The 15,806-nt window shown below is 46.4% G+C and overlaps 1 protein-coding gene across 1 annotated transcript in view; it reads right to left on the bottom strand.

Moving 5' to 3' along the window:
- CAD (carbamoyl-phosphate synthetase 2, aspartate transcarbamylase, and dihydroorotase) overlaps positions 1 to 15,806 on the bottom strand; it is a 363,344-nt gene that overhangs the window by 276,915 nt on the left and 70,623 nt on the right. The window contains 2 exon segments of the mRNA XM_029596327.1: positions 6,010 to 6,134; positions 13,589 to 13,777. Of these exon segments, the coding sequence (XP_029452187.1) occupies positions 6,010 to 6,134; positions 13,589 to 13,777 (314 nt within the window).

Raw genomic sequence — 15,806 nt, 5'->3', positions numbered from 1 at the left:
AAATGAAGTGATGAAGTTAGCCATTCAATTTTTTCATTGTAGAGGGTTTTATGAATTAGGGACAAGATTTTATGCTGGGCCCTGTATTTGACCGGTAGCCAGTGAAGTTCTTTCAATATTGGGGTGATAAGTTCGGATCTTCTAGTTCCTGTCAATAGTCTAGCTGCTGAATTTTGCAGAAGTTGCAATGGTCTTGTAATATTTGCGGGAAGGCCTAAAAATAGTGAGTTGCAGTAGTCTAATCTAGACAAGACAAGTGCCTGTAAAACGGTTCTAAAATCTTTTGGGAATAGGAGGGGTTTAATCTTTTGATGATATTTAATTTAAAATAACCATCGCTTATGATTTTTTTAATGCAAGATTTCATTGAGAATTTGCAATCTATGAGGATGTATTTATTTATTTATTTAGCATTTTTCTATACCGACCTTCATGGTTAAATACCATATCAGATCGGGTGAGATTTGGGTGAGATGTATAGAATTTCAGTTTTATTAGTGTTTAGGGAAAGATTCATTTGGGTTAATACCTTTTCAATGGCGGATTGGTATATATCCCAGAGCTTAAGAATTTGGTCGATAGATTTTTGGATCGGTATTCAAATCTGAACGTCATCAGCATAGACAAAATATATTAGACCGAGGCCTGATACAATTCTGCACAATGGGAGCATATAAATATTAAAAAGGGTTGAGGATAGCAAGGTTCCCTGAGGTACTCCATAGTGGAGATCGATTGGTTGTGATTCATTTTTTAAGTAAGTTAAACCATTTCAGTGCAGAGTTTTTAATGCCTATTTCGTTTAGTCTATCAAGGAGGATTTTATGATTAACTGTGTCAAAGGCTGCTGAAATATCTAGCATGACTAGGAAGTAAGTTTGGCTGTTATTGGTTCCTCTGAGGATAATATCTTGTAGTGAAGTTAAAGGGTCTCAGTGCTAAAATGTTCAGAAACCATGTTGTGCCAGATACAGGGTACTATGCTTTTCAAGATAATCTGTTAGTTGATTGTTAATTACTTTCTCAAGAATTTTTGAAATACAAGGTAAATTAGAAATGGGTCTTAGGTTTGAAATATCATATGAATTGGATTGTGGGTTTTTTTGTGATTGGTTTCACTATTGCGGATTTTAAAATGTGTGGGACATTCGCTTCAGTAATGGATAGGTTAATTATATCGGCAATAGGTTTGGAGACTATATTGGTGACTTTTTAGTAGTTATGTTGAAATATGGTCAACTGGGTGAGAAGCTGGGTTCATTTTTTTTTTAATATCTTCAATTTCAAGAGATGAAACTGTGTCAAAGATGGTTAAACAGTCTTTAGGGTTACTTGGTAGAACAATTTGGTTAGAATTCTGGGAAGATATGTTTTTTAGTATGTTTAAAGTTTTTTCCTTGAAATATTGTGCAACTGTAATACAATTGAAAGAATTGTTTGATGTGGGAGTTTCAATGGGATTGGTTAGGTCTTTTACATATGAAAACAGTACTCTAGGGTTATATTGAAATTTATTTATTTTGTTAGAATAAAATTATTTTTTTGTTTTATTGGTGGATTCATTGTATTTATGTAATAAAGATTTGTAGTTAGTTAATGTTTCAGCAGAAGGAGATGCTCTCCGGAGTCTCTCAGCTTTTCTTAGTGTTGTTTTAGTTATTCTTAATTCATTGTTGTACCATGGGGTGTGGTGTTTCTTATTAATAGAAATAGGACTGCCATGATCTCCTTGGGAGGCTCCACATACAGGAGGATATCTAGCATTTTGTGCCTGGTATCCTCTTCAGTTTGCAACTGAAATGGGATAGCCTCCGCCATTACTTGGACAAATCCTGCAAAGGAGAGGTCTTCCAATGGAGACTTCCTTCGATCTTCTGGAGATGGTTCTGAGGGAAGACCATCTGAAGCATCATCAGCAACATCGGAAGAATCACTCTCCCCCAGGGGTCATAGGTGTCCTTATCTCCATTATCATTGACTGGGGACAGCGCCGTAACCGCTAGGCCCCCTGCCAGAGGTAAAAGCACCGGTTTAACTGGCTGTTTTGGCCAGTCCATGGTGAATTCTCCAGCACAGGGGATGCTCCCTCTTCAGAGGAACCGGGGACAAGTATCAGATTGGCTGGTGGTGGCAACAGTGCCCCACACTGATTTTATATCATCCCAGGAACTGACACCAGGGACGGGGTTGGTAACACACCAATAAGCGTGTTAAGGGATTCCAGCAGTGGCTTAAGGAACGCATTGCTTTCTCCACAGCCTGCTGAATGCACCTCTCCAGTTCCTCCGTGAAAAGCGCAGGTGCCAGTACAGGCTGGGATCCAAGAGGAACCAGATCCTCTTCGGAACCAAGATCGGTGGCAGGTATTGGGACCTGTGGAGACCGTGGCATAGCCCCGGCATTGATGGAGCTCTCCTTGCCACAGGGTCTCTTTGGGGGCATCACAGCAGAAGCTGGTGCATCCACATGCGTGGCCCTGACAAAGGGGACTGATGCTGATGCTTATTCTGCTTCCCTCAACGTTTGGATTGGTCCTCCCCCCAGTGCAGAGGTCAAAAGCGATGAACCCTAACCCCTCGACTTGGAGTTGTCAAACAATAGCCCGTTTCCGGCATCCCTGGCACCTGATGTCGATGGAACCGATGGTCCCGCCAATGTTGATGGTTCAGTTGTCCACCAGTGCAGCTCTATGGTCCCTCGATGCAGATATCTCTTGTTGTGCCAAATCTTAAGTCCTTTCGGGGTCATTCTGATGCACTTGTTGCAACCCCGGACATCATGCAATCCCCCAAGTCAGACGATACATCTATCATGGGGGTCAGTGACAGACATGGTCCTCGCACACCTGGGATACCGCGTAAAACCCAATGTAGACATGTCATCATGAAACAAAAGGGATGCAAAATCGAAATCGATATCGGAGGTAGTCGATGGCTAGCAAGCATCAAGCACACTGCCATAACAGGGGATCAACAATGAAAATAAACTTACCTAAAAATGTCAAAAAACCTAACTAGGGCACTAAAGGGAGAATTGGGGTGGGGAAACCTGAGTCGACCACACAAGGAAACAAAAAAAAAAAAATCAATTGCGTAAAAACACTTCAATTGAAGTTAGAAAAGTTAGAAAAAAAGGTGAGGCTCACCCGACAGAGACGCAAGGCACCACGGAAGAGAGGAGACTGAGGGAATCCTGCATGAATGCATGGTATATTGCATGCTTGAGCATGCTCAAAGTTCTAAAAACTTTAACATAAGTTTTCCATGTCAGGAATCCCATGTGTGAAGTCTTTCATCCTGCTTGTCTCAGAGAAAGGTCAATTTTTTTTAAGGAGGATTTAGGCACCTAACTTGGCACCTTTAAAAAATGACTAGGGTAAAAAGTGCCTATATTTAGGCCCCTAAAAAGAGTGAGTACCTAAGTCAAAGCTGGGGGAAGTAAATAAGACACCCAGCACTGATTTTCAGTACTAGGTCCCTAAATGTAGGCAAATAAATAGGGTCCCTAAATTCAGGCACCTAAAGTTGGGTAAAACTTTCCACCCAAAACATGAGCTGCTAAGTTCAGCTGAGAGGTTCCCTAACTTTAGGCCCCTAGGTCAGCTGGTCGACTTTCTCTGAATATCAGCCTCATAACCACTCGCCACCACTGTTTCTGTTTTGCAAAAAGTCTTTCTGCACATTATTGTTCTTACCTTCCATTTTACACTTTAGCAGTATTTTGTGAACAGACTGGTTAACTTTTCATTGTAAAGAATTGTGCAAACACCATGAAGTGACAAAAATCATAACAAGATTACAACAGCAGTGCTAGCTAAGCAGCTCAAAATATCTACCGTATTTTCTGGCATATAAGACAACTTTTTAACCCCTGAAAATCTTCTTAAAAGTCGGGGGTCGTCTTATACGCCGGGTATCATCTTATAGGGCAGCGCTTCTCACCAGTGTGTCGCGTGCTCCCAGTCTCTCCCGCTGCTCTTCCTTCCCTGCTGCCGTTGCCGCTGGGCTATCAGCACGTTCAAGCCCAGCGGGAACTGCAGCGGTGCAAAAAAAAAAAAAAAGAGCTGTGGCATCCGCGGCTGGCCTTTTCTTCTTCCCGCCCCCCCCCCGGACCAGGAAGTGATACGCGGTGCGCGGGAAGGAGAAAGCTGTGCTGCATGAAAAAATAGCAGCGGCGACAGCAGCATCGGCCCCCGAGCAATCAAAGCAGCTGATAAAAGGGAAAGGAGACAGCAGCATGAGCCTCCCGCGGCCGATGGGATTCTTCTTTCTTGGCCTGCGGGGGCTGGAGGAGGAGGCTGCTGCAGCTACCATTTGTGCTTGGGGGGCAGGGGAGGGGAGAGGAAGTGAGTGAGAGAGAAGCAGCCAGCCAGCCTGTGTGTGAGAGAATGCATTTGATTGAGAGCCTGTGTGTGATTGAGAGAAACTGGTCAGAGAGCTCGTGTGTGTATATGTGAGAGACAATGAAAGTGACTGCTCAGAGAGATGACTGATGTGTATGTGAGTGTGAGAGAGAAAAGGCATGGAAGGGAGAAATCTGGGTATGGGAGTAAGAAGCCTGATTATGTGAAAGAGAGCATGGGAGTGGGAAGCCTGTGTGTGTGTGCATGCATGAGAGAGAGACTGGTTGATAAGGTGACGGTGTGTGTGAGAGAAAGACTGGTGTGTGTGAATGTGAGAGAAAGAATGTGATTCAGGGAATGAGAAGCCTGTGCACGTGGAGAGCGAGCATGGAAATGAGAGAGAGACTGGTGTGTGTGTGTGTGTGTGTGTGTAACAGAGAGAAAGTGATTATGGGAATGAGAAGCCTGTGCATGTGAAGAGAGTGAGCATGGGAGTGAGAAACCTGGGTGTGTGTATGGCATGAGAGAAACTGTTCAGGAAGGTGTCTGGTGTGTATGTCAAAGACTGTTTGGGAAATGATTGGTGTGTGAGAGACAGAAACTGGTCATGGGGGCATGACTGGTATGGTGTGTGTGTGTGTGAGAGACATGGGCCCTAAGGAAGAGGACCATGAGTATAGAGCTTAGCCACTACTGCTACTTCTGGTGTGTGCTACGGCCTGCATGGAAGAGGAGTAGGAGAGCTGCTGGAGGGGGTAAGTAAAGGTGGCTTTTTAAGTTTATTTTTCTTGATTGACTGCCATTTTAATTATTTAATATTATGTGATATGTCTGCTTTTTTGAAATATTTTATTGGTGTTTGGAGAATGTTTAATAGTTTTTATGAGTTTTTAATTGTTGGATGTTATTCTGTTCATAGCTGTTTTGAAACATTTATTCTGCTTATTAGTATAGTTTTACAATTATTTCTGTGTGGGGATCTATAGCTGCTTGCTAGTTCTGTTTTCCTAATAAGAGGTGTATTGGTTTTTAGGGCCTGATATACGGTATTTGTAGTGTTGCCTTTTCATAGATAGGGTTGCGCCTGTTTGAGTGTAAAATTATTTTTTTTCTTAAAAATATGTATAAAAAAAAGGGGGGGGGTGTCGTCTTATACGCCCAGTCGTCTTATACGCCAGAAAATACGGTACTTGTCCATCCCCCTAGCTTTATCAGTTCTTTGGTTGGTCTTATAGTTTTGGTTTCTACATTTCCATTCTTCCTCCCCCCTTCTCCCAACATATTTTAGCATATTTTTACACTTTTAGGGGGAATCGAAAAGGTTTGCACTGTTCATTCTGGCCATGCCCCCCTTCTTTTGGAAATCTCATCCCATGACAGTTTGTGCTTTACTCATGCTTTACATAACATCAGTGGGATGAAAACCCCGCAGAAAAACAATGACTCAGACACTACCTGGAATAGTTGGGCAGGAAAGGCTTTCAAAAATCCAACAGAAAGCAGTATTAATAATTCTTTTAGAATGTGCTTTCCTAGCACTGCTTATGCGGTTCCCAATTTCCAACACTGTTGACCCATTTACTTTATATAAAAAAAAAGACAGACCATGAACCTGAAAGATTGTAATAAAATGATTTCAGTCTAGCTATGGCAGATGCCCCAATTACCTGAGGATGGGCAGAGGGATCCCCAGGGCTAGCTTCGCTGCCACATATGCCAGAGGGTAGCCGGTGGCTTTACTTGCCAGGGCCGAACTCCTGGAGAGCCGGGCATTCACCTCAATGATGTAATACTGCAAGCATCATGGAGAAAGATAGCATTAGTAGGGAAATGAGAGCCCGAAAAGAGAGCAGAAAGATGTATTGCAGACTGAGTGAAGGATAATAATGCCATTCAGAAAGGACAGCGAACTTCAGCTCTGTAATAAACTCATGCAGTTGTGTTCTCGCATTTATTCAGTCATGTGACTATCTTCTGTCTCTCATAAACTTCTTTTAATACTAGATAAATCCTGTGCACCAGAATTAATTGGACATTGGTGCCAAACTTTTTCTTTGCATTGAAAATTCCATATTTCCTTATTGATCCATCCTAGTAAAGGAAAATTAGTTTCTTACCTGATAATTTTCGTTCCTGTAGTACCACGGATCAGTCCAGACACCTGGGTTTTGCCTCCCCTCCAGCAGATAGAGACAGAGAAGTTTTTCAAAACAACCCTGCCTTATATACCAAGGTCCCACCCACAGTCCCTCAGTCTTACGTAATGTCAAAGCAGAATGGAACAAAACTAAATTAAAGACCTAACTAGCATCCCCAACTGGGAACAAAACTCGCAGAACAAGCGATAATGTAGGGTAAATAGCCAGACAAAAAAAAAAAAACTTTATACAAGCGGACTCTCCCATTACTTTAGTGTACAAGGCAATAGGGCGGGGCTCTGGACTGATCCGTGGTACTACAACAGGAATGAAAATTATCAGGTAAGAAACTAATTTTCCTTTCCCTGTACGTACCCGGATCAGTCCAAACACCTTGGATGTACCAGAGCGAACTTACCGAGGGTGGGAGCCGGACAGGCCCGCACGGAGCACCCCTTCTCCAAATCCCCCAGAATCGGAAGCTGGAACATCCAATCTGTAATGCCTAGCAAGGATTTCCAAGTAGCCACCATGCAAATTTCTTGGGGTGAGACCTGATGACATTCTGCCCAAGAATCTGCTTGTGACCGCGTAGAATGGGCACGAAGTCCCACCGGTACCGTCTTACCACGCAGTAAATTGAGCAGTATGCCTGAACAGAAAACCAACATGGAGAAGGAAATCCCCAGAAGCCTCTGCTTTTCTTTGGCCTGCCTGGGCTGAATGGACTCGAGTGACTTTCTGAGCATGATGTGCAGAATGTCCCTGGATATCTACAAAAGCAGGCAAGCTGGCACCAGACAGGTGATGTCTATTCATAGAGTCACAAAGAAGAAACCACAGGGGAGCTTCAGGCAATATTCTCAGGAGTTTGTAATCAACACAGTTACAGACGTGTTGATTATCTTGACCAGTAAGAGTTTATCAGAACAAAGAAAGCCATGGGAAATGGGCCACACCTCCTGGGAAGAAACTAATCAGGGATAGTTAGGGATGATTTAATCATGCATTTGACATCACAACTTATGTAAATGATTCATTGGGCAGTCACGAAAGTCTAGAAGCTTCCACAATCTACTAGATAAGGGAGCCCTGACCGACGTGCTGCAAATACGCAGTAGAGAGCAGCTCTACCGCGCATGCGCGGGCGAGCATGTCGGCCAGAGCGGAACGTGCCCGAAAAAAAAAATGGCGCCTGCTCCTTAGGAGCAGGAGCGGCGGCGGTAGCAGCAACGAGCAGGAGCAGCAGTAGCCGCGGCGACGACGACAACAACAATAAGCAGGAGCGGGAGGAGCAGCGGCGGCGACGCGCGCGAGGGAGGGAGGGACACCCCCTTGTCTGCCGGTTGTGGATGAGCTGAAAGGGGAGGGGAATGAGAGAAGGGGAGTGAGTGAGGGGAGGAAGGAGAGAGTGAGGTGGGGGGAGGGGGGAGGAGAGAGTGAGGTGGGGGGAGGAGAGAGTGAGGTGAGGGGAGGAGGAGGGAGGAGAGAGTGAGGGGTGGGGGCAGGGAGGAAGTGGGAAGGAAATGGACCGAAAAATTTTTTTTAAATGTAGCCCATTGTTACGGGCTTAACGGTTAGTACTGTATAAAAGAAGGGTCACTTCCTGTATATGACGAGATGCTGGTCAGTTTGTAAGACCAGTACCCAGCATCTCCCGAGAACACTTATATTGACTAATAAAAATACATTATACTTTTTACTGAGTCTAAGTGTTCTTGTGTCCCTGGCCATAAGCATAGAGTAAGCTTTACAAAATACGTGGAACCAATAGCTTCCTTCAGCCAGCGAGCTATCATAGTCTTGGAGGCCATACTACCTCTTTTTGGACCACTCCACAACACAAAGAGATGGTCTGATACACGAAAAGGATTCGTAACCTCTAGATATCGTATCAGAGCCCTGCGGACATCTAGTTTCCATAAATCCTTCGCCACAGGATCCGATTGATCCACATCTGAGAATGAGGGCAGCTCAATTGACTGATTCAAGTGAAAGGAAGACACCACCTTTGGGAGAAAGAAGGGAACCGTCCGCAAGGACACACCTGAATTGGAAATCCACAAGAAAGGTTCCCTGCACGACAACACTGCAATTCAGACACCCGACGGGTCGAAGAAATTGCAACCAAAAACACCACCTTCAGCGCGAGATCCTTCAGTGTTGACCGCTTTATAGGCTCAAAAGGCGGTGCACACAAGGACGAAAGTACCAAATTGAGATTCCAGGAAGGACACGGATGGCGAAGCTTTGCCTCTCGAAGAAAAAATGCACCACATCTGGGTGCAACTCCAACGCTACCCCCTGGAGCTTACCTCGGAGACAACAGAGCGCCACAACCTGTACTCGGAGGGAATTATAAGACAGACCCTTAGAAAGACCGGCTTGAAGGAATCCTAGGATGGCAGAGACCGACGCCCGCGTAGGATCCACCGCGCAATCCACACACCAGGCTTCAAAAACTTTCCAGACTCTGACATAAGCTAGGGAAGTAGACAGTTTTTGTGATCTCAACAACTTGGCCACCACCGCATCCGAATAACCTTTATTCTTCAGCCGCTGCCTCTCAAAAGCCATGCTGCTAGACAGAAGCGATCCGCCTCTTCCAAACAGATGGGCCCTTGATGATGAAGAACCGCGAACCTCTACGATTTCGGGAGTCCCGCAGCTGACAAATTGAGCAGATCCGCAAACCAGGGATGCCTCGGCCACTCTGGAGTTACTAGAATCACCTCTGCCAGATGGAGCTCTATTCGCCGGATCACTTTTCCTATTAGCGGCCAGAGAGGAAACACGTACAAGTAAGATGTTAGTCAGTCAGGGAAGTACCAGGGCATCGACCCCCTCGGCTCCTGTGTCTCTGCGCAGACTGTAAAATCGTAGAGCCTTGGCATTCTTGAATGTGGCCATCAGATCCATGCATGGCATGCCCCAGCGCTTGCAGATGAGCTGAAAAGCCTCGTCGGCCAACTCCCACTTTCCAGGATCGAGATTGGTGGCGACTGAGGAAGTCTGCTTGTATGTTGTCTACCTCAGAAATGTGAGATGCCGCAATGCTGACGAGATGCTGTTCCGCCCAATTCATCAACTGTTGCACCTCAGTCACCACCGGGCAACTCTTTGTTCCTCATTGGCGATTGATATAGGCCACCGTGGTTGCATTGTCTGACAAGACCCGGACCGACTTCCCCCAAAGGAGCGGGAGGAAGGCTTGCAATGCCAGAGCTACGGCTCTAGTCTCCGAGCAGTTGATTGACCACTGAGACTGTTCTCTGGACCACTGCCCCTGCATAGACTTTCCCAGACAAACCGCTCCCCAGCCGGAGAGACTGGCATCCATGGTGACGACCGTCCAGTCGGGCATTACCAGGGGAACTCCACACTCCAGATGTTCCGAGACAAGCCACCAGTCTAGACTGACTCTCGCGGAGTCTGTAAGCAGGACAGCAATGCTGATTGTAAGGGACACATATAAGCGAAGGCCCAAGGTACCAATTCCAGAGTGGACGTCATGGATCCCAAGACTTTCAAGTAATCTCTCACCCTGGGCATCCGCATGGACAACAGGTCCCTCACCTGTCCCTGAAGCTTGACTACACGTTCCGTGCTGAGGAATACTCTTCCCCTGTTCCGTGTCGAATAGGGCTCCCAGTAACTCCAGAGACTGCAAAGGGAACAGACGACTCTTGGCAAGGTTGACCACCCAGCCGAGCGATCGCAAGTGTTGTAGCACCCGGCTGATAGCTGCCTGACACAGAGCCTTGGACTTCGCCCAAATCAGCCAATCGTCCAGGTAGGGATGCACTAGCAAGCCCTCCCTCCGGAGTTGCGCTGCAACCACCACCATCACCCTTGGTGAACATTCTGGGAGTGGTGGCGAGTCCGAAAGGCAGAGCCCAAAACTGATAGTGATTTCCCAGAATGCAGAACCTGAGGAACTTCTGATGTGACGACCGGATGCCGATATGGAGATATGCTTCCGTGAGATCCAGAGATGCCAGGAACTCTCCTTGTCGCACGGAGGAGATGACTGACCGAAGAGTCTCCATTCTGAAACGTGGTACCAAAAGACATCTGTCGACTCTTTAGAGATCTAAGATTGGTCAGAATGTTCCTTCCTTTTTGGGGACTATGAAGTAAATGGAATAGCGGCCCCTGCGTTGTTCCACAAACGGAACTGGTGTTTTTTCCCCCAAGTCCAGAAGACGCTGGAGCGTGCCTTATACAGTCTCTCATTTTTCTCGATACGCGCATAGAGAGATGAGCAACTTGTCCCGAGGACGCTGTACAAAATCTAAAGCGTAACCTTGACTTATCACGGTGAGGACCCACTGGTCCGACGTTAGTTTAATCAATTCGTTCAAAGAAGAGCGATAGTCTGGCTCCCACGCTTGGCACTTGGTGGACGACAGGTACTGAGGAATGGACTGGCAGTATCTCATTGTGCGGCCTTAGCCGCTGCGGTCGACGGAGGTTACTTGGTCTGCCAAAACGTCTGCCTCAAAAAGACTGAGACCACGACTATTGTCTGTTGGACCCTGGGCGAAAGGACGAACCAGACGACCGCGCCAGTTGAGGTCGCCTACTACCACGGAACTGAGCCCGAGCTGTAAACAATCCTCTTGACCTGGGCCTATCTTCCGGTAGTTTATGAACCTTGTTCTCTCCAAGAGATTGGATCATGTCCTCCAATTCCTTGCCGAACAACAACTTTCCTTTAAAAGGAAGGAAAACGAGGTGCGCCTTGGATGAAATATCCGCAGCCAGAGGAGCCTGCGCACAGAAAAAGCGGGAACCATGGATCTGGTCGACATGCGTAGCAGGTCGTAGAGGGCATCCGCGCTATAGGCAATGACAGTCTCCAGCCGGTTCGCTTGGATAGCCACCCCCTCAGAGAGGTTGGCATTGGCTTGGAGTTGCTGGGCCCAGCGAAGACCCGCACGCAGCGCAAAATTACTGCACATCACTGCTTGGACCCCCAGCACAGACACCTCAAACATTTTCTTGAGCTGCAACTCAAACTTTCTGTCCTGCAAATCCTTGAGGGCCATCGCTCCCGTAACTGGGATAGTGGACTTCTTGGTGATGGCAGACACTGCTGCATCCACCTTCGGAACTCTCAGCAGATCCAAAGCCTCCTCTGCCAGGGGATATAGCTTATCCATCACTTTACTGACCTTCAACTCCCAAATCTGGAGTGTCCCATTCTCTAAATAGAAGATCCGTTGCTGAGAAATGGAAAGGAAAAGAAACAGCAGGGTCCCTGAGACCCAGCAATAGCTGATCCATCACCCCCAACCGAGACTCCGCCTGCGGGGCTTCCAAGCCTAATTCCCCCAGAATGGCTGGGATAAGCGGCTTCAACTCCTCTTTCCTAAAGAGTCGAACCACTTTGGATCATCTCCTTCCAGCACTTGAGCTCCCCGGTTTAAGTTTGGCTGAGGGTCATGGTCTCTGTCTGCCCCCCCCCCTCCCCCCGGGGGCTGGGACTGGGGATCTGGAGCCTCCTGAGAAGAGGAGTCCGAGTCCGTCTCAGTTTGCCCCGAACGTAAGGACCGCTTGCACTTAGGTGGCTCAGCCCCCACTCTGGATCCAGAGCGCTTCCAGGACCTCTTGTGTGATGATGGCAACAAAATCTTCTCCGTTGCCTGCCTTCTTTGCTTTAAAAGCCTTGTGCATCAGCAGCACAAACTCTGAGGAAAAGGAGGAGTCCGACGAGGAATCTGCTGCCCCCTCAGGGCTATCCTCGACCATAGGAGAGGCTGGACCTGTGGGAGTGTTTCCACCCCCCCCCCCCCCCAAGGCATTTGCTGTGGGGATAGCGAAGGGGGTAAAATCCCCTTCCTCACCGCGTTCCGTGTGGCTGCCTGCAGCAACCCCAAAATGTCTGCCGTTCCCTTGTTCATCGGGAGTGGCTCAGCTGACCCTGTACAACTCGTCCGGGACCTCATGGCCGACCGCAGGGTCCGAATCCGACCCTCCCGAGGTGAAATGGAGGGTCCTTCGCTGCCTTGTGAGCAGAGCGCATACAGGCCTTCGCGCGACGAGCCACACATGCGGCAGGAGGAGCCCCGGGGCATGGTTAGATTGGAGAAAGCTAAAGTGACCCAACATGGTGAAAAAAAAACGGCGAAAAAGTAAGAAAAAGGCGGCGCAGCTCGGTGGGGAACCAAGTGAAAGTGTGAACTGGCACAGCAAAAAGTAGAAAATTATTATTATACCTTGATTACTAGTCTGTTTTAATATTTCCTCGTATCCCCTATAATTGTACTTATGTGCCATTGCTATCTTTCTTGTTAAATGTAAGCCAATGTGATGTTTTTCACTAAAGAATGTCGGTATAGAAAAATCTGCAAATAAATAAAAAAAAATTTTTTTTTCAATTAAAGCAAACCTGCTCAATCGCTGTCCTTGGTTCTGGACAGCTCCTGCTTGGGTGAGTGAGCCGGGCTCCCCGGTATCACCCCAGTGCTGCTTATCAAACGTGACAGGGCCCTCGACCCCTCTCAGCAGCTGCCTTGACCAGGGAGGATGGTCCCCTCAGGACCTGGCAAATCCCCTGGGAGACAGACAGGCCTCCTCAACGAGTTTCCTTCTTCTTCCCTCTGTTTTTTTGTTTGCTTTTTTTAAACAAAGAAAGGAATACAAGCCTCTAAATTGCTAAACTATTCCTGACTCTCTAATTTTTTATTTATTTTTTTTAAATCAGAAGAGACTGTGGGTTTTGCACCTCCGCCATCTGCTGGAGACAGAGTAAGACTGAGGGACTCTGGGTGGCAGGGTTGTTTTGAAAAACTGTCTCCATCTGCTGCAGGGGAGGCAAAACCCAGGTGTCTGGACTGATCTGGGTACGTACAGGGAAAGGCTCATTTCCACAGCCTGTACACTTTCAGTGTTAAACACAGCCAGCTATGTATGAACCCTTACAGCCTGCAGTGCCACTCTTGAAACAGCGGGCAAGATATTACACTCCTAAGTGTGAAACATATCCTGGCCTGCAGCTTTGAAGCTTTTCGGAGAGAGGCACTCAATATAATCTGAAGGGTCAAGGATCCTCCAGTGAGACTGAACATACAGCCCTGGCAGACACGTTCCTCCCCAGCAGTACCTGCTCCGATTCTGGATTCAGGGCGTATTGAACATTGCACTCCCCCACGATGCCCAGATGCTGCACCACTTTGATGGCAGTGTTGCGCAAGATGTTGTACTCGCGGTCATTCAGCGTCTGGCTGGGCGCCACAACAATGGACTCCCCCGTGTGAATCCCCAAGGGGTCAATGTTTTCCATGTTGCATACCTGCAGAAAGAAAAAAAAAACAATCCCAAAAATAGATTTATTCATTCACAATCAGGTCTAGCATGCCAACTGTGAGGAAATGTCTTAGCTGGGACTAGAGCCAGCAGCTTTCATGTCTCTAATCAGTAACTCTACTGGGCAGCCAAAAGGAGCCCCTTCTGCTGAGCATGCACAAGGAGCACGGTCATCTTTCCTTAACTACAATTATCGCTCACCACGAGAAGGGGTTTCTTAACAGATTATCCATCACCATAGCACTCTTGCAATGTATGTCAAATACAGAACAAAACTATTTAATTTATATATTACACATCTTATATCAAAGATCTCACCTAGTGTCACAAAGGTCACTGGATTATTTACAGACTCTCCAGCGGCTTAGGACAGTAGTAAACATTGTCAAGAGACATAGCAAAACTGCCTTCTCTTCAAACTGAGTATTTCGGAGAACAGCAGCAACATAAATGAAATCAAAGTAAAACTCTCTTTGGTGGACCAGTATATAAACTCAGGCAGCAGCAACATACTTCCACCTATATTCCACCCCGTGGAGACTGCATACATGTTTCTGCTTGATTTGCACAGCCCCCAGTTTCCTCACGCAGCTCATGAGTAGCTTCTGTGGCAAGAGTTAGAAAATTCTGCAGTAAAGTTTCTGAAATTATACAATTCAGTGGCACATTTGCATACATTTGCATTTTGCAATTTAGTTGTAATTATATTTTGTTTTACACAATAAAATAGATTTCCATCCTTGCTTGTTTCTGTATATCTAGTGTTCCTTTTGGAGTGGTGAATCTCACAAATTGGTGCAGGGGAGGGAGAAAACAGGAATAGGTGATCTGGAGGGTGAGTGTAGAAGAGGGAAAAGGGATCTCAGGAAGAGAGAGGAAAGGTAGTAGATGAGAAGAGGAGAGAGATATGTACTTCTAAAATAGATGTCCGCCCCTCCAGCTACTGATGCCCTCATTAAGGGCCAGATTTTGTGACCCCTTGTCATGGCATTGTGGGAAACCAGGGGCGCAGATTGTGATGCTGTAAAATGTAACAAAAATCTGTTTGAATGAAAGGCACTACACAATTCCAATTTCAAAATTTTAAGGCTCCTGCATGTTCTCTCCCCCTCCACTCACCTTGAATATTTGTACATCTGCATACACAACAGGTGCTGTGAATTAATGGAAATTTGGCAAACCAGCATTTACTGATTTTTCTCCAAAATTGAACTCGACCCCAAAAAATAAAAACTAATATTTTTCTCCTATTTTCTTCTGGCTGGTTGTACAGATCAGCTGGTCAGGACACAGCACCCAATGCTTCCTGTTGTAATATTCCTGAATGTGAACAGGACGGAAGGAATGGCCTGATGATTAGAGCAGTAGGCTAAGAACTAGGGAAGCCAGGATTCAAATCCCACTTCTCTGGCCAACATTCCCTGTGACCTTGGCAAGTCATTTTGCCTTCCATTGCCACTGCACTCTTTGGGGCAGGGACCTACCTACTGTATCTGAATTATTAACTCACTAATGCATGTGAACGAGGCTATTAGGTATTCACTCCCGATACAAAAAGAAATAAAAATGTGCGTTTAGGACATTTAGCGATCAGAAATTAACACCTGCATGGACAGGCATTAATAGCCGAGCGCTCTTAAAACTAGAACAGAAAAGCAGAAAAAAATGCTTTTCTGTACTGCCTCCTACTTAATATCATTGCGATATTAAGTAGGAGGCAGTACAGAAGTAGGAGGAAAAACAAAACTAAATAAAGTTTAAAAAAAAAAAAAAAAACCGCCAGCAGCCAGGTGCAGGAAACGGACACTCAACTGACAAGTGTCAATTTCCTGAACCCCCTGACCGTACGGCATTTAGGAAAACAGACCCCGATAAACTCAGCGTCTGTTTTCCTAACTGGCAGATGGACAACTCCGATCGGGTTCTCGTTAGCAAGGAAGTGCTAGAGGTGCGCAAGTGACCCTAGTGCCTCCTTGCTAACACGACCCCTTAATTTAAATATTGCATGGCGCCCC

Source organism: Rhinatrema bivittatum, chromosome 3 (genome assembly GCF_901001135.1).
Source record: "Rhinatrema bivittatum chromosome 3, aRhiBiv1.1, whole genome shotgun sequence".
In the NCBI taxonomy this organism is placed as follows: domain Eukaryota; kingdom Metazoa; phylum Chordata; class Amphibia; order Gymnophiona; family Rhinatrematidae; genus Rhinatrema; species Rhinatrema bivittatum.
Note: the sequence above shows the minus strand (reverse complement) of the source record. Positions and strands in the feature narration are given on the sequence as shown.